This window comes from Hyperoodon ampullatus (assembly GCF_949752795.1).
Source record: "Hyperoodon ampullatus genome assembly, chromosome: 6".
NCBI lineage: Eukaryota > Metazoa > Chordata > Mammalia > Artiodactyla > Ziphiidae > Hyperoodon > Hyperoodon ampullatus.
This window is the reverse complement of record NC_136919.1, coordinates 5,756,942-5,781,196: the sequence shown is the minus strand read 5'-3', so window position 1 is coordinate 5,781,196 and position 24,255 is coordinate 5,756,942. Positions and strand designations below refer to the sequence as shown.

At 44.8% G+C, this 24,255-nt stretch overlaps 1 protein-coding gene across 2 annotated transcripts in view; it reads left to right on the top strand.

The window, feature by feature from the left end:
* ABL1 (ABL proto-oncogene 1, non-receptor tyrosine kinase) overlaps window positions 1-24,255 on the top strand; it is a gene marked incomplete at both ends in the record, with an annotated part of 129,244 nt that overhangs the window by 87,823 nt on the left and 17,166 nt on the right. For both annotated transcript variants that reach the window (XM_079705705.1, XM_079705706.1), the window contains 3 exons: window positions 13,499-13,672; window positions 14,217-14,512; window positions 21,759-22,031. In XM_079705705.1, coding sequence (XP_079561831.1) covers window positions 13,499-13,672; window positions 14,217-14,512; window positions 21,759-22,031 — 743 coding nt within the window. The remainder of the gene's footprint in view (window positions 1-13,498; window positions 13,673-14,216; window positions 14,513-21,758; window positions 22,032-24,255) is intronic.

Genomic DNA, 24,255 nt, shown 5'->3' with positions numbered 1-24,255 from the left:
TTAAAATGGTATCTTCAGAAACACTCTAAAGCCTGAAACAAGGATATTCTTTTTTTCTCTTCTAGAAGCCTAATAACTGATAAAAATGATTACCTTTAGCAGTAGATGTATATTCAAATAGCTGTACATCATAAAAAATTCTAAATAGGAGAGTGAAAATAAAATTCTGTCCTTTATCCAGTTTCCCTACCCAGAAGCCTCACTTGAGTTTCTTGTGTGTCCTTCTAGGAACATTTTATGCATATATAAGCATTTATAACATTTAAATAGCATTTAAATTTTGTGCTCCAACTTTGTGAAAGTGTATGTTTATATCAGTAACTATTCACCATGACCACATTTTGCTTTACAACCTTAGGTTTACTTCAAGCACTGAATTTTCTGATTATTTCTTCCCTCTCCTAGAGGTGTGAAAGAAAACATGAACATTAGCCAATTGAATTCTTTTTTTTTTCCAGTTTACTTTTATTTGTTCATGTATTTGTATTTGCATACATTGTGCATGAATGTTGTACATGGGCATGTTAGTTCTGTACTGTGGAATCAAAAACTAATGTCTGTGAAGTGAACTCTTCCTGAACTTTCAAAATTTATTTTAAGGGCCCACTTTTAAACGCTTCTTTTCAGCAGTTAACTTTCTGGCGAATGCTTTATGTGGTGCCAGCCACACAGATACACTTTTAGAACTTATGCCTCAGAGAAGCTTATGCTCTCTTTCTAAATACTCTCTTCTGAGGTCATCAAATACTTCCCTTGTTTAGTAACAAAGAAAATCTGAAGCTCTTTCTGTAACCAAATAGAAAGCCAGTCAGTCCTTTTCATTTGGGGTTACGTTGAAATTGTTGAGCATTTATGATGTGACAGTTCTTTGGCACCAAGCGCTTCATAGACATCCTCACTTCATTCTCATACCAACGCTATGAGGTTTCTAGAGAAGAGGAGGAAGAAGGGCCCCAGTTCACTTTGGTTGGAAATACTTTTGAATTTGGAGTCAGGCGATCCCAGTTTGCGTCTCTCAGCTTTTCTGTCTTCTTACCTCTAAAGAACGAGAGAACAAACATTCTGCCCAGCCCACCTTCAAGGATTGTTTTGAGGATCTAGGAGATGATTCAAGGGAAAGTGTTGAGACCAATAAAACGTTAAATGTATGTATTTATACTGATGTGAGGTTCTTCTGAGATGTCCTTAAATCAAGGCAGTGTTATGGCTAGGGTACTGCCAAGGTCCCATTCTCATGTGAAACACACAGCTCTGGAGCCAGCCTGCCTGGGCTCAGGTGCCGGCCTGGGCCCAGATGCTGGTGACCATGGGCATGTTGCTCTCTAAGCCTTGGTGTTCTCCTTTTTAAAATAAGGCTCTTGGGGCTTCCCTGGTGGCGAAGTGGTTGAGAGTCTGCCTGCCGATGCAGGGGACATGGGTTCGTGCCCTGGTCCGGGAAGATCCCACATGCCGCGGAGCGGCTGGGCCTGTGGGCCATGGCCGCTGAGCCTGCGCGTCCGGAGCCTGTGCTCCACAACCGGAGAGGCCACAGCAGTGAGAGGCCCGCGTACCACAAAAAATAAATAAATAAATAAATAAAATAAGGCTCATAGTAGTCCCTACCTTCTTGAGTTGGGAGATTCACATGAGAGATTTCATTTAAATTGTTTAGCACAGAGCAAGATGTTTGCAAATGTTAGCTGTTGTTATTTTAAGTAAATATTTCACAGTCTAAAATGTTGGCATTGCCAATTTCTCTAATGGCTGAAGTGTGATGGTAGAATAGAGCTAAACCCACCCATAGTTTTTCTTGTTGTTAAGAAAACAATTTGTTTCCAAGTTTGCTTTGATGCATATAATTAATACTTCCTGTCCTTGGTTTTAAGGAAAAGTATCTTCCCTTCCTCTGACCCTTTTTTTTTTTAATATAAATTTATTTATTTTTTGGCTGCGTTGGGTCTTCATTGCAGCGTGTGGGCTTTCTCTAGTTGCGGCGAGTGGGGGCTACTGTTTGTTGCGGTGCGCAGGCTTCTCATTGCAGTGGCTTCTCTTGTTGTGGAGCACGGGCTCTAGGCATGCGGGCTTCAGTAGCTGTGGCTCGTGGGCTCTAGAGCGCAGGCTCAGTAGTTGTGGCGCATGGGCTCAGTAGTTGTGGCTCACGGGCTCTAGAGTGCAGGCTCAGTAGTTGTGGCACATGGGCTTAGTTGCTCTGCGGCATGTGGGATCTTCCCAGACCAGGGCTCAAACCCATGTCCCCTGCATAGGCAGGAGGATTCTTAACCACTGAGCCACCAGGGAAGCCCTCTGACCCTTTCTTATTCCCATGGTGAATATTTTAATTGTGGAAGAAAACTCCCATTGGTTCATGGTTGGCATCTTATTTCTTCTCTCTAGAGGCAGCATTTCCACAGCTCCAAACATATGAAAGCTGAAAATTTCATACTACTTATTACCTTTATTGCAAAATCAAATAGTAATTTTGCCAGTGTAATCACTGGTCTGAAATAGAAACAGGAAGAATCATTGATGAGTAGGTTTTTAAAATCCATAACATTGTATAACATGATGACTATAGTTAACAATACTGTATTGTTTATATGAAAATGGCTAAGAGAGTAGATCTTCAAATTAAAAGTTCTCATCACAAGGAAAGTAATTTGTAACTATGTATGGTGATGGATGTTAACTAACTTTCTTGTGGTAGTCATTTTACAATATATACATATATCCAATCTTTACGTTGTACACCTTAAACTTATACAATGTTGTATGTCAATTATATCTCAATAAAACTGGAAAAAAGTAAAACCAAAAGTATGTATAACAAGAACTGAAGATCAGATGAGGCATTGGAAGAATTTAACTTTTCCTCTGTAATGGTGAATCATCATTAAACACCCAGAAGAATGACTTACAAAATAAATTCTTAGGTTAGTTGTGTGGTTTTTTTGTTTTGTTTTGTTTTGTTTTTACTTTTTTTAGTGGAAAACTTTTAAACCTGTAACAAAAGCAGACAGCATAATGAACGTCCTTGTACTCATTACCCATCTTTAACAGTTACCACTTATGGTCAGTCTTGTTTTCTTGCCTAAGCCATTTGGAAGAATAGCTTGCGAGTTACTGACTTTTGCGAGACTAACTTCGTCCTCAGATAATGACAGTTGTTTTTCTCTGAAATTGGTTTTCAAATCCTTCTTTCTTTTTCATTCATTCATTCATTCATTTATTTATGGCTGCAGTGGATCTTCGTTGCTGCACGCGGGCTTTCTCTAGTTTCGGGGAGCGGGGCCACTCTTTGTTGCGGTGTGTGGGCTTCTCGTTGTGGAACACAGGCTCTAGGCACATGGGCTTCAGTAGTTGTGGCACGCGGGCTCAGTAGTTGTGGCGCACTTTCTTAATCCTTCTTCCTTAATCCACACCTTAATCCACACCTTCGATACTTTGTTATACTGTATGTTGGGTGGTGGTGATAGAGAAGACAGACAGAAGGGAGAGATACAGACAGACTGGGAGACAAAGACAAGAAGTCAAGATAAGAGGGAAGGAAGGGGTGGGGGCTGGGACAGGGGCAGAGTGGGGATGGAGGGTGGCAGGGAAGAGATCCAGAGATGAGAAGGAAAAAGAGCCAGATCATGAGAGAGCAGTGCTGGAGACTGAGTGAGACCGACAGACTGACAGACAGACAGGTGGCTGATGGATGGATAACTGGAGGGAGAGCAGGTGAGTCCCTTCACCTCTGCTTCCACTTCTTGCCCTCTCAAGTGCACTCGGTACTAGCTGTTATTCACTCACGTTCAGTGGCATAAACTTTAGCCTTCTTACTCTTAAATTCTCTTTGGAGACCTAATCCTTATCAGTCTCACCAGCCCTCAAATTTACCTGATAGCATTGTACATTGAATACCTTAAAATTTAATTTAAAGGTGGGCCATGGGCTTCCCTGGTGGCGCAGTGGTTGAGAGTCCGCCTGCCAATGCAGGGGATGCGGGTTTGTGCCCTGGTCCGGGAAGATCCCACGTGCCGCGGAGCGGCTGGGCCCGTGAGCCATGGCCGGTGAGCCTGCGCGTCCGGAGCCTGTGCTCCACAACGGGAGAGGCCACAACAGTGAGAGGCCCGCGTACCGCAAAAAAAAAAAAAAAAAGGCGGGCCATGAGTAGAATTAGCCATTGCTTTTTGGAGCCAAGATACCTGTTTGGGGGTCATGTTCACTTACTCCAATTAGCAATAGGAATAATAATAGCTAATGAGACATTCTGGGGAACTTGCCTGCCATTGGGCAGCCCCTTCACTTAAGTCAGTCGGGTCTAAACTGTCCCAGGAGCCTTGATGATGCTTTAAAAGAGAACAGGAATTGTGAAATGAGTGCTTTCAAACTATCCCAGGCCTGGCAGGCAGAGGGGAAGGCTTTCAGTCTGTTGCAATGGCCTGTGACAGAATAAAGATGCTTTTAGGGTTAGCAGGCTCACTGTAGATAGTTTGCATCTGGGCCAGTACAGGGATTCATGGAACCTTTCTTCGCCCGCAGACAAGAAGTGTGTAGAGGCATCGGGGTCTCACCGGGTGTCTGCCTGTTAGGAGACTGTAACAAACGGGTGTCTGCCTGTTAGGAGACTGTAACAAACGGGTGTCTGCCTGTTAGGAGACTGTAACAAACGGGTGTCTGCCTGTTAGGAGACTGTAACAAGTCCTGTTTCTTTTGGAAGCACAGAGAAACGTACTTTCCTGTTACACCTTGTTTTAGGATCTTGGCCATGGTTTACATTCCATTAAAAAGTTACTGTATTTCCTAGATCTTTATAAAAGTTTTCCTGGTCAGGTTGCATTTGCTTTTCATCTTTTTTTTTTAATATTTTATTTTATTTTTTAAATTTTATTTATTTATTTATTTATTTATTTATTTATGGCTGTTTGGGGTCTTTGTTTCTGTGCGAGAACTTTCTCTAGTTGTGGCAAGCGGGGGCCACTCTTTATCGCACGTGCAGGCTCAGTAATTGTGACTCACGGGCCCAGCCGCTCCGCGGCATGTGGGATCCTCCCAGACCAGGGCCCGAACCCGTGTCCCCCGCATCGGCAGGTAGACTCTCAACCACTGCACCACCAGGGAAGCCCTGCTTTTCATCTTTACTGTCTGTCATTTCTGCTTTTCTTAATTCAGGCTAACAGATAATTAAGGTGCACTCTTCAATCATGACTTAATATTTTTACCTTCTTGCTAAAGACAAACAAGTACAGGGTGTTCTTACAATTGAGTTCATTTTAAGAAACACTGAGCGGTGTGGTGCTGTATGTCCTGCATTGCATTAGGCAGGTGCTGAAGACTCTGCTAAGAATGCTTGGTCTCTGCCCCAAAGGAATTCACATTATTGTGGTAACAATAATAAGAGAAGGAATAATTATCCTGTAGTTCAGTGCCCTGGTGCCAGGTACCACTCCCGCATTCGTGCAAAAATTCTCTGCATGCAGTATGCGCTGACCCCTCCTGATGGCCCAGCTAGGTTGAAACCATCGTGCAGTTGAGAAACTGAGGCTCAGAAATTAATACCTTAAAGACATGGTGGGCTGAGATTTGAACAAGGCTTGTCCACCCTGGAGCCCAGGCTTACTGTACTGCAAGGGACATGGGAACAGATTCCTTACTGTGTCCCTATCAGACACCAAGTGCTCCCCAGATGAGGTGAAGGGGAAGTAGTCAATGGGGGGAGAGGCAGTAGGGAGGCAGACGGACCCGTCAGAGGTTTCCTAGAGGGCGTGAGGGCGCAGGATGCGGAGTGGGCTGGGAAGGCATTCCAAGGGGAGTGACTGGCCCTTGTCCAGGTGCACACAGCTGAGGCAGCAACAGGGAAACTGCAAGGCATTTGGGGAGGCTGGGTGAAGAGTGGGTGTCGGGGGGAAGGTGCTGCTTCTGGAACGCGGACTTCTCCTGTAGAGGTGGTGGCAGTAACAAGCCCAGCCGTTTTCTGAGGGCCTGTTTTACTCGCTAGGCTAGGAGCAGTGTCGCCTGCATTATCGGCAAACTGCCAGCTATCCTGCAAGGCACATGATAGCACTGTTCCTTCTGTTGCCACAGGTGACAGTGCTAGTATTGATAAATGTGACCGAGCGTTGACAGGCAGAGCTGCCTCCCAAGGTTTCTGTTCTGCCTCTTGGCCAGCAGCCATCTCAGTGGGTTTTAGCAGAAGAGTGACTTGGCCAGATCTGCATTTTAGAACGACCGCTCTGGTGGCAGTGTGGAGGTGGAATGAAGTGGGGGGTCAAAGGGGGAAACCAGTCAAGGGCGTGGTGGGGCCTGGAGAGTACGGGACTGATCAGAGGTTTAGGGGGGAAAGTGGCCAGGCTGTGGGTGTGCGCTTACTAAGGGATGAGAGGGAGGGGGGTGTGAATGATGGGGTTCAGAATGGTTTGAACACCGTAGGGTCTTATTTTATATTGGTCTTTTTACTTGATTTGCAGTAACTGTAGACTTCTTTGACAGTAGATTCTTAGAAGGTGACACAAAATTCCTTTTATTTTTTTGCTTTCTGGCGGAGGGAGGGGGGCAGGGACTGTGTATCTACAGAAGGGAGCACTTCTGAAGTGTGTATCTGGACTGCTGATAGGGACAGAGGTTAGGATGGAGAATTCTGTTTTCTAAAGTTGGCTAGGAACATTTTAATGTAAAAAGATTCCCAGACATAGTTAGACCTTGGGCTAATTTAAATAACTTTATTTTTTAACTTTTTATTTTTTAAAGGAGATTTCTCTAAGAAACCCATTTAATTTATTACCTACAATGCCCCTAAGTGGGAAGTAATAAAACTGCATTTATCTATAAAGAAAACTGAATAATGCGGGCTTGGCACTAATTTATTGCAGACCCCTTTCTCCGCTCCTCTCCCTGTCAGGTTACTGGGGTTCTAGTGAACCAAATCTGTAGTGTAGCAGTTGTGAACCTGCAAGGCCCTCAGGGTCTGGCATGGAATTCGGAGCCTCCATGTCCTTGGATGGAAAAATATTAAAACTTTACTTCACTAAACATAACTGAAAATTAGTATATTATTCTTTTAAGAATGTAGGTAACAAACCACAGTAATATTAGCAGTACTTGTGACTTTGCCACCAGTAGAGATCAGATATTTTCATATCATGTAACAATTGTAATTATTACTTACACTCATTACTACTTTGAAATGACAGTAGCTACTACTAGAGCTTGTTATTTAAGGTGTTAATAAAGGAACATATATTTAATGCATTAATAAAGAAGCACCGTACCACAAATTCCTTCTTTAAAAATATTTTGAGGACTGTTTCAATAGAGTTGTTTTCCTTTGCAGTACTCCATATGTATTTTTTTTTTTTTTTAGATGTTGGGGGTAGGAGTTTATTAATTAATTTATTTATTTTTGCCGTGTTGGGTCTTCGTTTCTGTGAGAGGGCTTTCTCTAGTTGTGGCAAGCGGGGGCCACTCTTCATCGCGGTGCGCGGGCCTCTCATTATCGTGGCCTCTCCTGTTGCGGAGCACAGGCTCCAGATGCGCAGGCTCAGTAGTTGTGGCTCACGAGGCCAGCTGCTCCGCAGCCTATGGGATCCTCCCAGACCAGGGCTCAAACCCGTGTCCCCTGCACTAGCAGTCAGACTCTCAACCACTACGCCACCAGGGAAGCCCGCTCCATATGTATTTGATGCATTTACAAACTGTATTCTGAGAAGGAGTTCCTGGGCATCACCAGAGGGTCCACAACACAGCCCAACTGAAGACCCCTCCCTTAGTAGCCTTGATGTGTCAGGCTGGCCTTGGGTCCCTGTGTTAATCCTGCTTCTCTTGCCAGGCACAGTCTGGTTCAGGGTCCACCTCCTTCCTACTGAGCTCGCCCCCCGCACAACTCCTGGCCCTCAGTGTCTGTGTCCTTATCAGTTAATCCGCAGGACAGCGCGCATCTTCTATTAGACTTTTGCTTTGAGGGTGTGTAAATTTTCATGAACTGTGTTCCTCCCACAAGGAGCGGAGGCTGTGTGATGATTCCTTGCATCGTTACCACGTTGCCCTACCCCTGCTCCCCAGCAGCTGACACAGTGTTTTGGGGTGCTGGGAACATTTTGTTCAGAATGAGAACTTAATGCCAAGGCTATATTCAGCCAAACTTGTTTTTTTAAATAATTTTAACTGCTCCGGTGAGGGTGTAAATTACAAAATAAAGGACCCTGTAGCATGTAGATAAAATGGCTTTCATCGAGTTCAGATTGTGGGAAATAATACTTTTCCTTTAAGCTCATATCATAAAAAGTTGTATTAGACCGTTATAAACTGACTTGAGAATAGTCTGAGCATGATCTCATCAGCTGGAACCGAGTATGAAATAAAACACGAAGGCTTCCTTCTTTTTTGAAGGATCTGTTTTATAGATTTTTAAATTACAGAGATTCCTTGAGCTAGAGCATAATAATGAAGGGCCCACAAAGGAAATAAGACTAAAGCAACCAGGGTTTAAATAATTGAACGTGAGCAAAAGTAAAGGGAATGTGTATCACAGGCGACACGCCCCACCCTCGCGCCCCTACCCCACACTGAACCCCAGTGAGAGCCCCAGTGTGGATAGTAATGACTGCCACAGAGCTGGCTGCTCTGACTCTAGAAGGAACCGTGACCTTGGGCACGAGCGCCAACAGGAAGGTAGGAAGCTTCCCAGGGATGTTTTTCCTGGAGGTGAAGCCTCCCCTCCCCTCCCCTCCCGTTGGGACTGCAGTAGCACATTACTTCCTCCTGCTTTTGCCAGTGGCAGCTCCAGCAGCAGCCCCTGAAAGTCTAGACAGATATGCCATATGGGAGAATCTTTTGTAAACATTTTTGATCAGTGACTCACAACTTTAAGAAAGGATTATCTTTGTGTAAAATGCTCTTTAAATTGTACTTTAAAGACCCAAGCTATTTTCTTAGAATACTGTCCAAATAAGTTAATCACGCACAGATCCAGTGAATTCTGTGGCATTGTTCTTACAGAATTTTCAGTTTGTTATTCTCGTAGTTGGAGCCATGGCTTTTTAGAGCTTTGGAGGCATTTTTTTAGATAGCACCGTTCTTGGTATATGACTTTTCCTGAGTTTTGTTGGTGAGTAGGAACCTTCTCTTTAAAGATGTGGTGAAATAACAAAAGGATTTTCAATGAGATGGGAGACATTTTTGAAGATATAAAAAATATTTTAAAAATATGACTCAGGGTGCCGCAGAAAATGTGAACTAAAATTTTTAAGAATAATAGATGCTAAGATTTCTTTATCCATTGGCAGAACAGAAGAGGGGAGCTGCTTGGGGCATCCTTTTTTAATGAATCCTTTGAGCTGCTTTAGGGGGTCTAACCTGGGACTGGCAGGAAGTTCATGTATTAAGCAAGGAAGCTTTAAGTACATTCTGCAACTTTGGCCTTGTAAACTGTGATCATTTTTAAGGTTGACGAGCATAGTTCACTGTGAAATGAAGCAAGGAACTTGGCATTTATACATCGTGAGTCAATTTTGACATCAGCCTGGATTGGGAATTGACTGGAAGGTTTTGGTGTTCGACTGTGGCTACACTTCAGTGTCTCGATCCAGAGGCAAGCATGAGCAATACTTCCCTTTGGGCTTTGGCCATTAATCTGTGGAATGGAGCAAGAACTGGAGAGGAAAACTGAAAGGCTGCCTTGGATTTCCTGACGTCCTGTTGAATCAAAAAGCTGTGGGAGGCCCTTTCCTTCCTGACAAAGGCCTCATCCCCTCACATGAAATTCTCAGCATCTGTCTCCATGTTAGGGACAGTCCCCCTTTAACCCATACTTCAAGTCGACAGTCACCCCTGAGCCAGTATCTGTGTTCTGCCTATTCCAGGTGTTTTCCAGGCTACTTCCCCTGATTATGTAACTTTGATCAAATCCAGATGCTGCAGAATGTTTGATAGAAGAGGTCAAATGGCATTTGAGAAGAAAAGCATTTCTGTATTCATGACTTTGCTTTAATTTCCTGTGTAGGCCCGGTCCGCGAAAGTCGTGTGCTCGTGGCCACGAGGTTGGGACGCTGGAGGGGAATGCACACATACTTTTTCAGGACAGCTTGAGGAGATGCCCTCCCCACCCTGTGTACTTTTTCACGTTAGATGATCAATTATATAAATGTCCGCTGGCTTCTATATATGACAGGGTTTTTTATTTTTGTAATTGTTTTCTGATTATAAAAACAATCCACAGTCATTGTGAGAAATATGCCAAAATACAGAAAAGAATAAAGAAAACTTAAAGTGTTCATAATCCCACCACCCCAAGTTAAATTACTGTTAGTGGTACTGTTAACATACCACCATGCATTAACTACTGTTCACATTTTGATATAGTTCCTTCTGGACTTCTTTCAATTTTTATGAAATGGGGGATTGTTATAGTATATTTCCAAGTTATTAGATATTTTTTCCAAAAATATTTTGAATGGCTTTACGAATGTATTCTATTTTATCGATGGACCACGAACTAACTTATCTTGTATTGATAAATATTGTGTACCTTTCCTTTTCTGTGCTGTTATTTAAAAATCAGTATATACAAATCATTGTGTGGGTCTCCTGGGATAAATTCCTAGCAGTATGTCAAAGGTGATGGAATTCTTTAAAGACTCAGTTCGGTTCACATTTCCAGTTTTCCTCCTAAAATGTTACAGCAATATCTATACCAACTATTAGCATTGTATGAGAGTGCTCATTTCATTGAAATTTTACCCTGTTAGCCTCAAGAAAATGTCCCTGCCCAATTTCATGGAGAATTTGCATTTCTTTGATTATTAGGAGGGTAGACATGCTTTCTGTGTTTAACGGTAATTTAAATTTTCTGTGCGCTGCTTATTCATAGTTTTGGCCTATTTTTCCATAGAGGAGGGTTTATCTTTTCCTTTTGATATGCAAGAGTTCTTTTATGTTAAGAATCCTTTGCCTTGGACATATATACACTACCAGAGGTAAAATAGATAGCTAGTGGGAAGCAGCCGCATAGCACAGGGAGATCAGCTCAGTGGTTTGTGACCACCTAGAGGGGTGGGATAGGGAGGGTGGGAGGGAGGGAGACGCAAGAGGGAAGAGATATGGGAACATATGTATATGTGTAACTGATTCACTTTGTTATAAAGCAGAAACTAACACACCATTGTAAAGCAATTATACTCCAATAAAGATGTTAAAAAAATAATGAGTAAAGAAGAGAAAAAAAAAGAATCCTTTGCCTTATAATTTTAATTAATATCGACGTAACGACAGTAGAAGCTCCTTTGACTTGCTTTCACCCAACTGACTTGCTGAAGTGACCAGCGGCTCGGCTTCCTTCATAACACATGCCTCTCTGGTGCCCACGGGGTAGGGCAGCCACTCCGCTACCACACATCGCTCCCACGACCTGAGTCACAGCCACACCCAGAGCCACTTGTGTTTATTTCTATACCTCTTTATTTCAGATACACTTGTTGCTTTAATTACTTGGTTAATATGAAACCAGTGAAATCCAAATGTGAACACAGATTTGTCTCTATGAAAATTTAAGTGAATGTTTTAGATAGCCTCTGTAAGTGCAGGTAACTTTTTAAAAATTGCTACAGGACTAGGTGTGAGTGACACACCTATAAACACTGGAAGGGATTGTACTGGGATGACATATTGAATGGCTCCAGCTTCTTCTTCCACCTGTAGGAAGCTGAAGTGAGATGGTGCATTATAGGTAGGATGGTAAGACAACATCCAACTGTAAACACATACCCACACTCAAAAGGACAGTCCTTGGCCCTATTGTCAAGACTAGCAAATCAGTGTACATTCAGGTGGGGTTAGGGGATCACAGATGTTAATTTTCAAAAATTCCCTGCTTTGACCAGCTTTTTTTGGTTAATCGGTCAATCTGTGATCATGATGGCACTAGATACACTTTTAGAGCTGCTGCAGGTACTCAGAGAACAGGGCCTAACACATCACTAAGCCTTTTGCACATTCTAGGAAATGGTAGTGTTACAGGACGCTCTTCCTTGAAATTATCTTTGCCCTCAAGATTCATAAAGCGAAATTACCAAGCACAGTAGTGACATAATTTGGGATCTTCTCTTTTAGAAAAACAATTCCTGAAGGTTCACTATAGTCAGTATACAAAAGCTAGAATTGAGAGGCCTTCTTATTTATGTTCTGTTGGTTTATTCCAAAGAGATAGTTTAAAGAATGTTTGTTTCTGAAAGTTCTCCAGTTGCGTTTCTGGAAGTTTAGGCTAGTCTCTCAGATGTATTAGGTGCCTCCAGTGTCTTTTTTGAAGTGAGTACTACAGAATCACGCCCATCCCTGAGATGGGTGTTATTGCCCAAGAAAAGATGTTTGGGGGTCCTCTAAATCCATAAAAAGGGAAATTTAAAACAATTTTGTTCTGTTGCCATTTATGTTTGGTGTAAACAGATGGTAGATCTTTCCATTCTTCTCAAATTAGAATTTTCCCCTTTCCTCCTTTTTAAAAGTTTGAGTTCCTAGCCATAATATTCTATAACTGTTAAGATCTACTTGGAGTAGATTTGCTGGCGTGAAAGGACCCATGGAGAGTTTGAACATAGTTCAAAAAAAAAAAAAAAGAAAAGAAAAAAAACTTCAGGAAAAAATATTGAACTGTATTTATCCCTGTAGTGAGTAATAGTCACACATTCCTAATGTAGAAGATGTTGATTGGTTTTCAACTTTTAGAATCTACCTATAGACAAAAATGAAAGACTTTATTAAAGAATAGAAGAACAGAATTTCTTTTACACGAAGTGGAAGAAAATGTAAAGAAGGCCATACTTTGAGTGTAGAGGGGGGAGAGCTGGAAGAAAGGGTAGGATGTTAATATCCTTATCTTGTGAGGTAAATAGTTGAGAGATACGGTCTCTAGCAGGAAGAAAAAGAAATAAAAGTGTAAGTCTGTTACTGAAAATGCAAAGGTGACCAGTAGAGGCGGGTGCAGGAGAGATGCGGGGAGAGGGAACAGCGATTATAATGATACAGCTTCTGTTCAGAGAGATGGAGGTGGTCACCAAGAAAACAGCTGTTGCCTCTGGGTGTAGAGGGGAGTGGGATGGAAACTGTTTGTCCTTCATTGTAAGCTCTTCAGCACTATTTGACTTTTAAATTATGCACGTTTATTAACTTTCAGACATTTAAAAATGCTTTAAAGCAAGAAACTTCTGCTCCGTGTTATAACATAAGCGACGGACGGCAAAGACGTGTGAGGATGGACTGTCTCTATTTCTAGTTGAATTTTTTGAATTAGTGAACTTAAAAAGTTTAAACCATTTGGGAACGGTAGTTACCACTCTGGAATGTAAATATTTAGGGTTTTTCACAAGATTTGGGAAAGGAAGAGTCCGTTTTTTTAAATCACCTTTCTGATTAATAGATAATACGTGCAGATGTTAAGAAATGAAATCAATTAAGAATATATATAATGTTGGATACACAGACTTTTTTGCTCCTGAGAATAAAACTTTCTTCCCTGTTTCTTTCTTCTGTTTCTCTCTTTCTCTTCCAGAAGCCCTTCAGAGGCCAGTAGCATCTGACTTCGAGCCCCAAGGTCTGAGCGAAGCAGCTCGTTGGAACTCTAAGGAAAACCTTCTCGCTGGTCCCAGCGAAAATGACCCCAACCTTTTCGTTGCACTGTATGATTTTGTGGCCAGTGGGGATAACACTTTAAGCATAACTAAAGGTAAAAGAGCTGTGGGCAGCTGGTGATCGTTGCAAGAGACAGAAAGCCGGGGAAGCCGGAGCCGGACTGGCTGCCCCTTTGCTGGCGGAAAAAGCAGCTTTAGTTTGGAATGCAGAGAGACCCGAAAAACTAACAGCATCCTTGCAAGAGTCACTTTTCCTTAAGGAGAAGAGTTCCTGCATAGTTCTTGGCAAAAACAGAGCTTTCCCTATTTTATATTGAAAAAGACATCTGGACCAAACACTGAAAACACTTTTTTTTTTTTAAGAAAAAGTATCTTTTCACTAAAAGCTTCCTTATATTAGAAACAAAGCACTTGAGTAATAGATTTATAAAAACTGAGGCTATGTATTTATCTGCATATGTAATATAAACAGGAAGCTTCCTACTCATATGCTTGTAAATACATATATTTATGTGGACTTGTTAAAATGAAATAGGTATTTAGGAATTTGGAGATCTTTAGTAATCATAGAAGAGTACATGAGAATGAACGAATTAGCTTCTAAAACTGATATGTCTGATTTGGTTCTTTTCTTCTAAGGTGAAAAGCTCCGGGTCTTAGGCTACAATCACAATGGGGAATGGTGTGAAGCCCAAACTAAAAATGGCCAAGGGTGGGTCCCAAGCAACTACATCACGCCAGTCAACAGTCTGGAGAAACATTCCTGGTACCATGGGCCCGTGTCCCGCAACGCCGCTGAGTACTTGCTGAGCAGTGGGATCAATGGCAGCTTCTTGGTCCGGGAGAGCGAGAGCAGTCCTGGGCAGAGGTCCATCTCGCTGAGATACGAAGGGAGGGTGTACCACTACAGGATCAACACTGCTTCTGATGGCAAGGTAGGGGGCCCCAGGCAGGGGAGCCTATGGGCCAGGGTGGGCACAAGAGGTCCTGCTGCTAGGCTGATACGTTTTTGCAACAAAGCTCAACCAAGAAGATGTTTGAAACAGCAGGCATCATCCCACTAGCCTTGTTAAAGACCCTCCGTTGAGGACCGATCATGTGACATTACAAGTCCACGGGCTGATGTGGTTCTCTGATTGTCCTGCTGGAGTTTGGTTGTTAGCAGTTTCATAAGATAAGTGGATTGTCTGTTGGGTTTTGGACGTATTTATTACACTAAGACTCTTCCTTTTTAAAAAAAATCTCTTATTATAAAGTAATTTATCCTCAGTGAGGACAATTCACACAATAGATGGTTATTTTTAAAGTGAAAGACCACCTTAATAGCACCTCCCCAAAACAAGTCTGGTACGTGGCTTTCTTTCTATAGATGAAATCACATTTGTGTGTGTGTGTGTGTGTGTGTGTGTGTGTAATACATATATACACACAGTTTTTAAACAAAAATGGGATCATGTCATACCCGTGTTTTTCCAAACCCAAACTGTAGTTTTGTAAAGGAGTTGATATATATGGTTTTGTGATCATCATATAAACAGTCATTAAGAGTCCATGAAGGGAAGGGAGAAATTAACATTTACTGAGTTCCTACTGTTTGCTGGGGCATTTTTCAATCTTCATTTCTTTTAAACCTCACCTTAGTCCTCAGGGCAGATACTGCTTTCAGCTGCATTTTTGCATTAAGGAAACGAAGGCTTAGAGGGATAAAATTTCTTGCTGAAGATCACGTAGTGAGTAATTGATGGAACTAGGCTCAGATTCCACTGTCTGCTCCACTGCACCATGCTGTCATTGAGGGTGTAGATAGGTGGAGTGTCGGGATGGGCCCAGATGGTGTATGTATTTTTTAGTAATATGTAATGCATGCACATGGTTTAAAAAAAAAAAAAAGAATTACCGTGAAACATAATTCTGTCTCCTAATTCAGTTCCCCTGCCCAGAGGCAACCACTGTGACCAGTTTCTTCCAGAGTTCCCCGGTATATATATGTTTATATATTTTCAAAAACACACATGATGCATAATCTATGCTGTTCTGCGTCTTGCTTTTACCACCTAATAATATATTTTGGAGATTGTTTTATGGCAGCACATTTAGAGCTGCCTCATTCTTATTAATGACTGCCCAGCATGGTTGGACCATCATTTATTTAAGCAGTCCCCTGCTGGCCGACTTTTAGGCTGTTTCCAGTCTTTTGCTGTTATAAATAATGCTGTTGTAAAGTGGATTTCAAACCTTTAAAAAAAAACAGCCCACTGTAAAAAAAAAAAAAAAAAAAAAAAAAAGTTTTCCATCACCATCCAGTACACACACTGGGAACAGAAGGTTCATGAAACCCTACTTACTCTGACTGTACGTAATGCATTCCGATCTTTTATATACCATTCTGTTCTGTTTCATTTTTTTTTTAAACTCCTGGTCACAATGCCCTGAGTTTATTTCATAGACCCACTAGTGGGTCACGACTGGCATTTTGAAAATACACTGCACATACTTCTTTGTGTACAGTCCAAGCATATTCAAGGTAAGCTGCTAGAACTGATTGGCGGTTATGTGTGTTTAAAACTTGTGTAGATATTGCCAAATTACTTTCTTTAGAAATCGTACAGATGTGTTTTCTCACCAGCCATGTTGTGAGAGTGCGTGTTTCCCCTTCCCCTCATCAGCAGTATATTCTCAGACTTGTAAAAACATCCCTGTCACTGATTGGTAAACATGGTATCTCATTATGTTTAATATACCTCTGCTTCCTATGCCATCTACTAAACTCATCCTTCCCTGTGTATTTGAGGTATACCAAATTTGCATATGTATTTAGGTCTGTTCTCTTCCATCGGTCTGTCTGTTCATATGCCAGAATCAGACTTTTAATTGTTATGGCTTTATAATATGTTTTAATATCTGGTAGGGCTAGTTTAGTTCCCTCTTCTTTTTTTTTGGCCGCGCCATGCAGTGGCATGCAGGATCCTAGCCACCCCCCACCACCACCGACCAGGGATCGAACCCATGCCCCCCTGCAGTGGAAGCGCAGAGTCCTAACTACTGGGAAGTAGTGGGAACTACTGGGGACTGGGAAGTCCCTAGTTCCCATTTCTTAATCTTGCTAGCATTTTCCTGGCTATCCTCACACATCCATTTGTACCACACAAATGCACAATACGTTTCTTTTTTCAGTGTTCTTATCTGTTGTTTTTCCCACATGTCTCAAAGTCTTCTGGCTAAAGTCCTTATTGCCAATATCTGATCCTTTTCGTCATTGCACATGTCTTTATACCAGCCCTGTAGTCTGTAGGACAGACAGCATAGTCTGCCTTCGATGTGTGACCAGAGAGCGGCCTCATCAGCATGTTTTTCAGGTCATTGTTCTCATCCCAGATGTGGGACTAGGTCCTCCATTCTGTGGGATATATTGCAGGGTGCTGGGCCCTTGGAAACCTTGACTTCAGACCACAAGGGTGCCTTTTTAGTGAATTAGAACACCAGAGTGCACTGCCCATGAGGGAGGTGATTTCCTGGAGCTGACAGCTTGCTTCCCATCTGTGCCGTTTATCCAGGGCGAGCCCCGTTGCACCACGGTAATCAGTTGAGGTTTGTACTGAACAGGATAATGGTTCCTTTTCCCTGGAGCTGTTTAATCAGCATCCTTGGAACAGATGCAGGCAAGCATGATCTAGTCTGACAACTCATTAGCTGGGGGTTGGTCTAAAATATGGTGAAAAGGGGGAGAGCAAAGCCTACGTGGATACATGATTTGCAGAATTTGAGAGTCATCTGACGAGGAAGCTGAGCCCTCTGTCTAAAAGCTCACGTGTGCCAGGTGGGTTCCTTTCATTCCAGGTAGAGCACAAGGAACCCATTTGATCAGGCTGTACCCACTACGCATCAAAGTGACCTGGGCATCTTGTCCTCCTCCTTCCCGCCCCGGCAAAGACTCTCCCTTCAGCTGTCCGAGCACCTGGAGACTTCTCAACCCACGGGGTCATCCGGCCACACTCGAGGGGGCTCTGTTGGGTGGGATTATATTCCTGGAATGAGTGGAACAGTGTCAGAGTCGGGGGGGGCGGATATTATAACGACGCATGGGACAGTGTGGCTCGGCGTTGAAAAAAAGCTACTCACATAGCAGAGCTTTGATGCAATCCTTTTTGGATTTCGAAGGGGAAAATTTAAAGTTTGGTGGGAGGAATAGGCTGGGGTTGAATACGTTTTAATTCTTATTTTCAAATTAGCTAATCTTTAGAAAACAACTGAATTAGAAGATTCTTCTCTAAGGCCCCAAAGGATTTCTTTCTGCCTCCACCCTCTTGGCTCTGGTTTACCTCCCTCCCATGTTCCTGAGCTTTCAGCAGCCATTGTCTGTTGGTCAGTCAGCCCGGGGCCACCGGCTCAGGGCCCAGAGCCTAGGACTCTGGGAGTTTCAGGCTAGACTCTTGAAAGCACCATAACAAACTGAGCCATTGCTGTTTCCTAGGCGTCCTGAGAGTCTTAACAGCCCTCAGATACCCTGGGATTTGGTTTTCCTTCTTGCTGCTTTCTTAAAGTTTGGAATCCTCTGCCAATGTAGTGGAATTAAAGACTGATTTTCCTCCTCCACCGCCCACTCTCAGTCATTCTTCACTTGTTCTGGTTATTTGTGCCTGCATCTTATGTACCTGGGTGGGATGCTGCCACCAAGCCCCACGATTATAGCCCTTGATAGAGTCTTTCCTCTCCTTCCTTTTCTCCAAGAGATGCAGTTGACGTTTATTTTCATGGTCTCCTAAAGTGACAGGTTGGGGTTGACAGGAGTGGAATTCAGGCATCAGCTTTAGCAGAGGTGGCAGGACACTGGCTTAGCAGGTGCAGGCATCTGGTGAAAAGCCTGCTAAACGGTAGCTGATCTTCCCTTGTCGAGGAGACTGGGAGCATTATTGTTAAGTACTGCTTCATTATTAAACACTGCCTTCCTGCTGGTATTTGAGTAGCTTGGAGGTTGGTTGGGGGGGGGGTCACTTCCTGACCTTGCAGCCTGTAAATACTACGTCCCAGGTGGGACTCCAGGGTCTGAGGCAGCCAAAGGTTGCACACATCCGATAAGCCTGTGAGTCTGGCTGTCAGGAGGAAAGCTGTTTCTGGTGAGTTTCTTTGACAAGTCCTATCTTTTTGGTCCCTGCATGATTAGGAAGAGGCACACCCTGGCTGAGCACCCAGAGTGTTTATGTAACTGGGTGCATAGCATAATGACATGTCATTCATAACACTAATTTCACTTTCTTCTGTGAACATGCCATGAATTCCTGATGAAGATTACCCAATTCGCTAGCAAAATGCTGCTCACAAACTAGCACTAATCAGAAGGAAGCCACCAGCCTTGACTGTTAGAAGATGACTGTGCAGTACATTTAAGGGAGTTTCAATATTTAATGTGTTGGTACGTTGGTATTTTATGTTGAAAAATGAACTAAGTTTTGGGGTCTGTAAATTTAATTATTGAAAAAGATAAAGTTTGCCCATTCAGTGAAACCTCCCATAACTCTGAAACCTCTAATAAAGGAGCCTGAGAGGGAATCAGCTGAGACCAAGAACAAATTCTGCATAAACTAGGGCTTCGGGGAGCCATTAGCATTCTGGGCGACTGAGTGAACTTAATCTTCGGGTTGGGGAGTGCTCCTTTCAGGCTGACAGGGAGAAATAGGTAATGAGCCTTGCTCCCAGGCGACCTGCCCCAGGAGCCCAGCAAGTGAAACAGGCTTTTTTTTTTTTTTTTTTTTTGCGATACGGGGGCCTCTCACTGTCATGGCCTCTCCCGCTGCGGAGCACAGGCTCCGGACGCGCAGGCTCAGTGGCCATGGCTCACGGGCCCAGCCTCTCCACGGCATGTGGGATCTTCCCAGACCGGGGCACGAGCCCGTGTCCCCTGCATCGGCAGGCGGACTCTCAACCACTGCGCCACCAGGGAAGCCCAAAACAGGCTCTTTTGCGTGTACTGTGCCAGTGACTTCCAAGGCGGGAGGGGTGCTGTGGCTCCAGGGGGTGCCTTCTCGGAGTGGGTTTTCTCTCTTCTCGTCCCTCCTTAGTAGGAAAAGTGCCCACCGGCTGAGTAGCCAGAGAGAAGAGGGCTTGGAGCATTTGCAGCCTGTAGTGAAGCAGTTGGACAGCTGACTTCTCCAGAGAGGGGCAAGGATTTGGAACTCTCCCTGCATCCCCCGCTCCATCATCTTTGTGAATTGCACGTGCATTGGTGACTTAACACCCAGGAGAGTGCCGTGTTGTCAGTGTGCGGGCCTTAAGCTAAGGGCAGGCTCAGCGGTGCCCGCCTCTGCCCCCCACCCCGACCCAGCCCCCGGCACGTTCAGGGACCTGAGTGAGGCTCATGGCCTCTCCCTAGAGTGGTTCACTTAGAGGTTTCTCCTCGGTGCCCTGATGTCTAAAAGTAGGGCCTCCTCGCGGGCTTTCTCCTCACCCTGAAAGGTCCTGCTGTTGTTCAGAGGTACCGTCTTCCAGAGGGATGAGGTCCCCAGGGCTGCAGAATCTTTCTGGACAATTCTTGGGTTGCTCAGAATTTTATTTTAGTAGGATTGCTACAGAAAGATTGTAAATTATAAATCTCTAAGTCAAAGTTTGCCATTGGCTTGCATGATTTTTAAAAATTTGTTTGTCATCTCCCCAAACAAAAAAGGAAAAAAAAATCTCCTGTTAGACTCCTGTTTACCCTCTTGAGACTTACAGATGGTTCCGATTGTATATTTGTTGTTATTTCCTTCTTCTGAAGTATTTTTATTATCTAACATTTCAAACATGCAGAAGGTAATGGAGCCTACCATCGCCGACAGCCAAGGCCTTGGCCCTGCCATATGTGTTTCAGGCTTTTTCTTCCTGTTTCTCTTTCTTAAGTAGTAAGATATTACAGCTACAGCTGACTGATCCTGTTCCTTTTTGTCCCTCTGGCCTCAGGCGTCACCACTGTCCCAAATCTGTTTCCTCCTTCCCGTGTCTTTGCAGTTTGGGCACGTCTTAAATGACCACCTAGTCCTGATTCTTAGTACCCTTTCCACCTTCAGCCATCATGGGCTGCCCTTAGTGAGCCAACAGATTCAGTTATGTGCCTGGAGTCCAGATGTTCTATGTGAATTTTAATGTGAATTGGTTTTGGTAAGGAAGTATCCCCTCACTACGTCACTGAACCAAACAAAAAAGAGAGGAGAAGAAAGATGGCTGTCACCATCCACCTTGTTGCTCTCTGCCAGCCTGCGCCTTTGCCTGCCTCCCCTTTGCAGCGTCCAGGCGCGAATGACCCAGGGAGGGGCTCCCTGCACGGGTCCTCACCCGCTGTAGGTCTCAGTTAGAGACTCACGTGCACTTGTGTCTCATATCCCTTCTCCTGACTTCCCTGTGCCGGAGGAGGCTGTACGGCCTCTGTGCAGCCCTCCCAGTCCCCACCCTCTTCTGGGAGAGCGCTGGCGGGGGCATCCCACGTGGGCACACTGCTGGGATTTGCAAGTCTCGCCCTCTGATGCTTTTTACTCAGCCCAAATCGAGGGAGCAGGAATGCGAAGGAGATTTGTGTTTTATAGTGATTTTCATCTCCGATCACTGTTTAGTTCTAGATGATTATATAATTATAGGTTTCAGGTAATAATAATTAAAATTTTCTTTCTTTTCCAGTCAGCAAATGCTTATTAAGTTCTACTCATTATTAATTTAATCAACAACATTTACTGAGTACCTGTTATGTGCTCATCTCTTGTTCTGGACATTGGGGATACAGGATAAAAGCAGACAGCTTAGGGCTCTGTTCTCATGAAGCTGTCATTCTAGTAGCTGGAGGCAGACAGTAATCAGGCAGATAAACAAGGAGTTGTCAGCTAGTGGTAAGTGCAATGCAGAGAAGTAAGACGGGTGATATTGGTGACTAACTGGTGCCGGTGATGACTCTACACTGGGTGGTCAGGGACTGCTTCGTGGACATTTACGCTGGGCTCAGAATGGTTACAGAGAGCCAGACATGTGAGCATTAGGCAGGCGGAGGAGGTCCTGGAGAAACACAACGTAAGTGGTTTTCTGAACCCTCGGCCCTGTGTGCAGAGTCGTTTATCTGAGGTTCTGCTGTGCATTCATTAAATTAAGGCTCAGCGAAGCTGGCCTCCGGAGTTGTTGGCGTGTGTGTCGCTCTGTGGCTGAAGGCCGTCCCTGTCCCCTCAGCTCTACGTCTCCTCAGAGAGCCGCTTCAACACTCTGGCCGAGCTGGTTCATCACCACTCAACGGTGGCCGACGGGCTCATCACCACTCTCCACTATCCGGCCCCCAAACGCAACAAGCCCACCGTCTACGGCGTGTCCCCCAACTATGACAAGTGGGAGATGGAGCGCACGGACATCACCATGAAGCACAAGCTGGGCGGCGGCCAGTACGGGGAGGTGTACGAAGGCGTGTGGAAGAAGTACAGCCTGACGGTGGCCGTGAAGACCTTGAAGGTAAGCCCGGGACCGCCCAGCCGTCCGTCCAGTGAGAGCCCCGCCGCTCACAGCGCCTCAGGGTGGCGCACCACCTTAGCTCAGGGTGGCCTGTTGCCCGCCGGGGCGCAGCGACGCCTGCCTGTGCGCACAGCCCAGGGCCTTGCTCTTCAGCTCGAGCCGGCCGTGTTTCTGTGTTCGGCTTGACTCATTCTCTTATTCTCAGTGTGTTTCCACATATGCCGAGAGCTGAGAAGTGCTGTGGGTTTTTTGGTGTAAAAAGATTAGTCATTTGGAGGAGTCTTTTCATTCTATGGCAAGGGTGTTTTAAAGCCGTGGGTTTCCGTTCTGTTTGTGTGGCATTTGGATCGCTTCCTACTGAGTTAAGAGAAGGGGGGCGGCGGGGGCGGGTCTCTGAGTTGTAGGAGATGTAACCAAAATGCGTTTGACTCTTCCGTGGATTTTTGTTGGTGGATTAGAGAGGCAAGTGCATTGGGTGTTTCTAGCAGGTTCCCGTTCCCCAAATCGTATGTCCAAACTTCGGGAAGCACAGGTGTGGGCTGCCTCCTCTGGGAAGGCACCAAGGAGACATGGGGGCTTCACAGGGCCTCGGATACTGCCTGCCCGCTGTGGATGACTGCGACTTCCACTCTCAGCTGACGCCTGGCGTTTGCAGTCTCTAGCGGCTGTTGGCGAGCCAAGGGAAGGAAGTTCAATTTGCAGGCCTCACCTCCTTCAAACTGTGAGCCACGTTGTTAGCTGTGGTGAGAGTGTCCCCTAGTGTTGCCCTCTGTGGCTTTCACTTGCTTTAAATGAACTCCCATTGTGTTGACCTGTGCACAGAAATTGAGAGAGGGAGCCCCGTTTTGCAGCTGTTAACAAAGAAGCAGAACTGAAACACCCACCACTGGGAAAAACGAACCCGAGTGTGTGCGTGCTTCTTGAAGGTCGGTCAGGTGCACGCGGCCAGAACGCCCGCCTTTTCGGGACTCGGTCATTTCCCTGCTGCCCTCACTCAAAGGCACAGTAAAATGGAAATTGTGATTTCTGGTTGATATGAAGTGACACTTTAGAGAAACGATTGCATTCTTTAGTCCCAGAAACCAAAGGTGGCTTCCTGCCCTTCATGTTGACTGTGTCCCCTTAGCTTCGTCCTTGGGGCAGGACTGACGCTTGGGGAGGGGGCTGGGGAATGGTGGTGGCATGGGTATTTCGAGGACCCCTGGATATTTTCCGGATAGGATTTTCTTTAACTTAATAAGCATTTATCAAACTCCTCACTTTGATTTGCCAGACCCTGAGCTTCACACTGGGATTTTGGAAACGAATTGGACAGAGTTCTTCACCTCAGGCTAGTGTAGGTGGTTAGAATCATCTGGTTGGTCGTAGTCTAGTTAGTAGGAAAAATAGTCAAGTGTGACAATAAGTGCAGTGTGGTGTGACAAGGGCTGTGTTAGAGGCATGAGCTCAGAGCTGCGGCACCACGTGGGGACGAGAGGAGGGACCGGTGAGCTCTGCTCAGCAGGGAGACAGCAGGACGGGAGTTGTGAGCGGGGCGAGCAGGAGTCGGCCAAGGGAACGGGGCCAGGAGAGGAAGGCAGAGGGCAGAGAGGGCTCGCCGCGTCACAGAGGCCTTGAACCCGGCTGAGGGGCTGGGACGCTGTCCTGGAGGCAGTGGGGCGTGTTGAAGGGTTTGACGCACAGGAATAAAGTGGTCGGATTCGCTGTTCTCAGGGACGCCTATGTTGGCGAACCCTCGAATGAGCTGAACAGCTATTGCCCCACTTCCCAGAGCTCAGGCCAGGGCACGGGGAGGCGTGCGCTCCAGTGTCCCAGGGCGGCACACGGCCGAAGACCAGGCCCAGGGAAACTGGGCCTTGACCAGCTTGCAGAAGTGTTAAAGGCGCAGGCGCTACCCACACGTTTGCCAGGGCTTGCCAAAACAAAACAAGAGTAAAAGCACAAAATACACTAGATAGCAGTGCAGGAAAGGCTTGTTGGAAAGCTTTAAAAAGAGGTAGAGTTTGCACTTGGGGAAACTGTAGCTCAGTAGCTGATGCTGTGCCATTATTTTCCAAACAACTGAAGAAGATGATTCTAGAGGAGGGACCCCCTGGAGCTCGGCGGTCGTTTTTTTTTATACCAATACATCAGAATTATCTGGAAGTGGGTGCCTTCTAGAACATACTTCTCTAATGGTGTGTTATTAAGCTTTTTATTATACTTTTAATGATTTTTCCTAAGA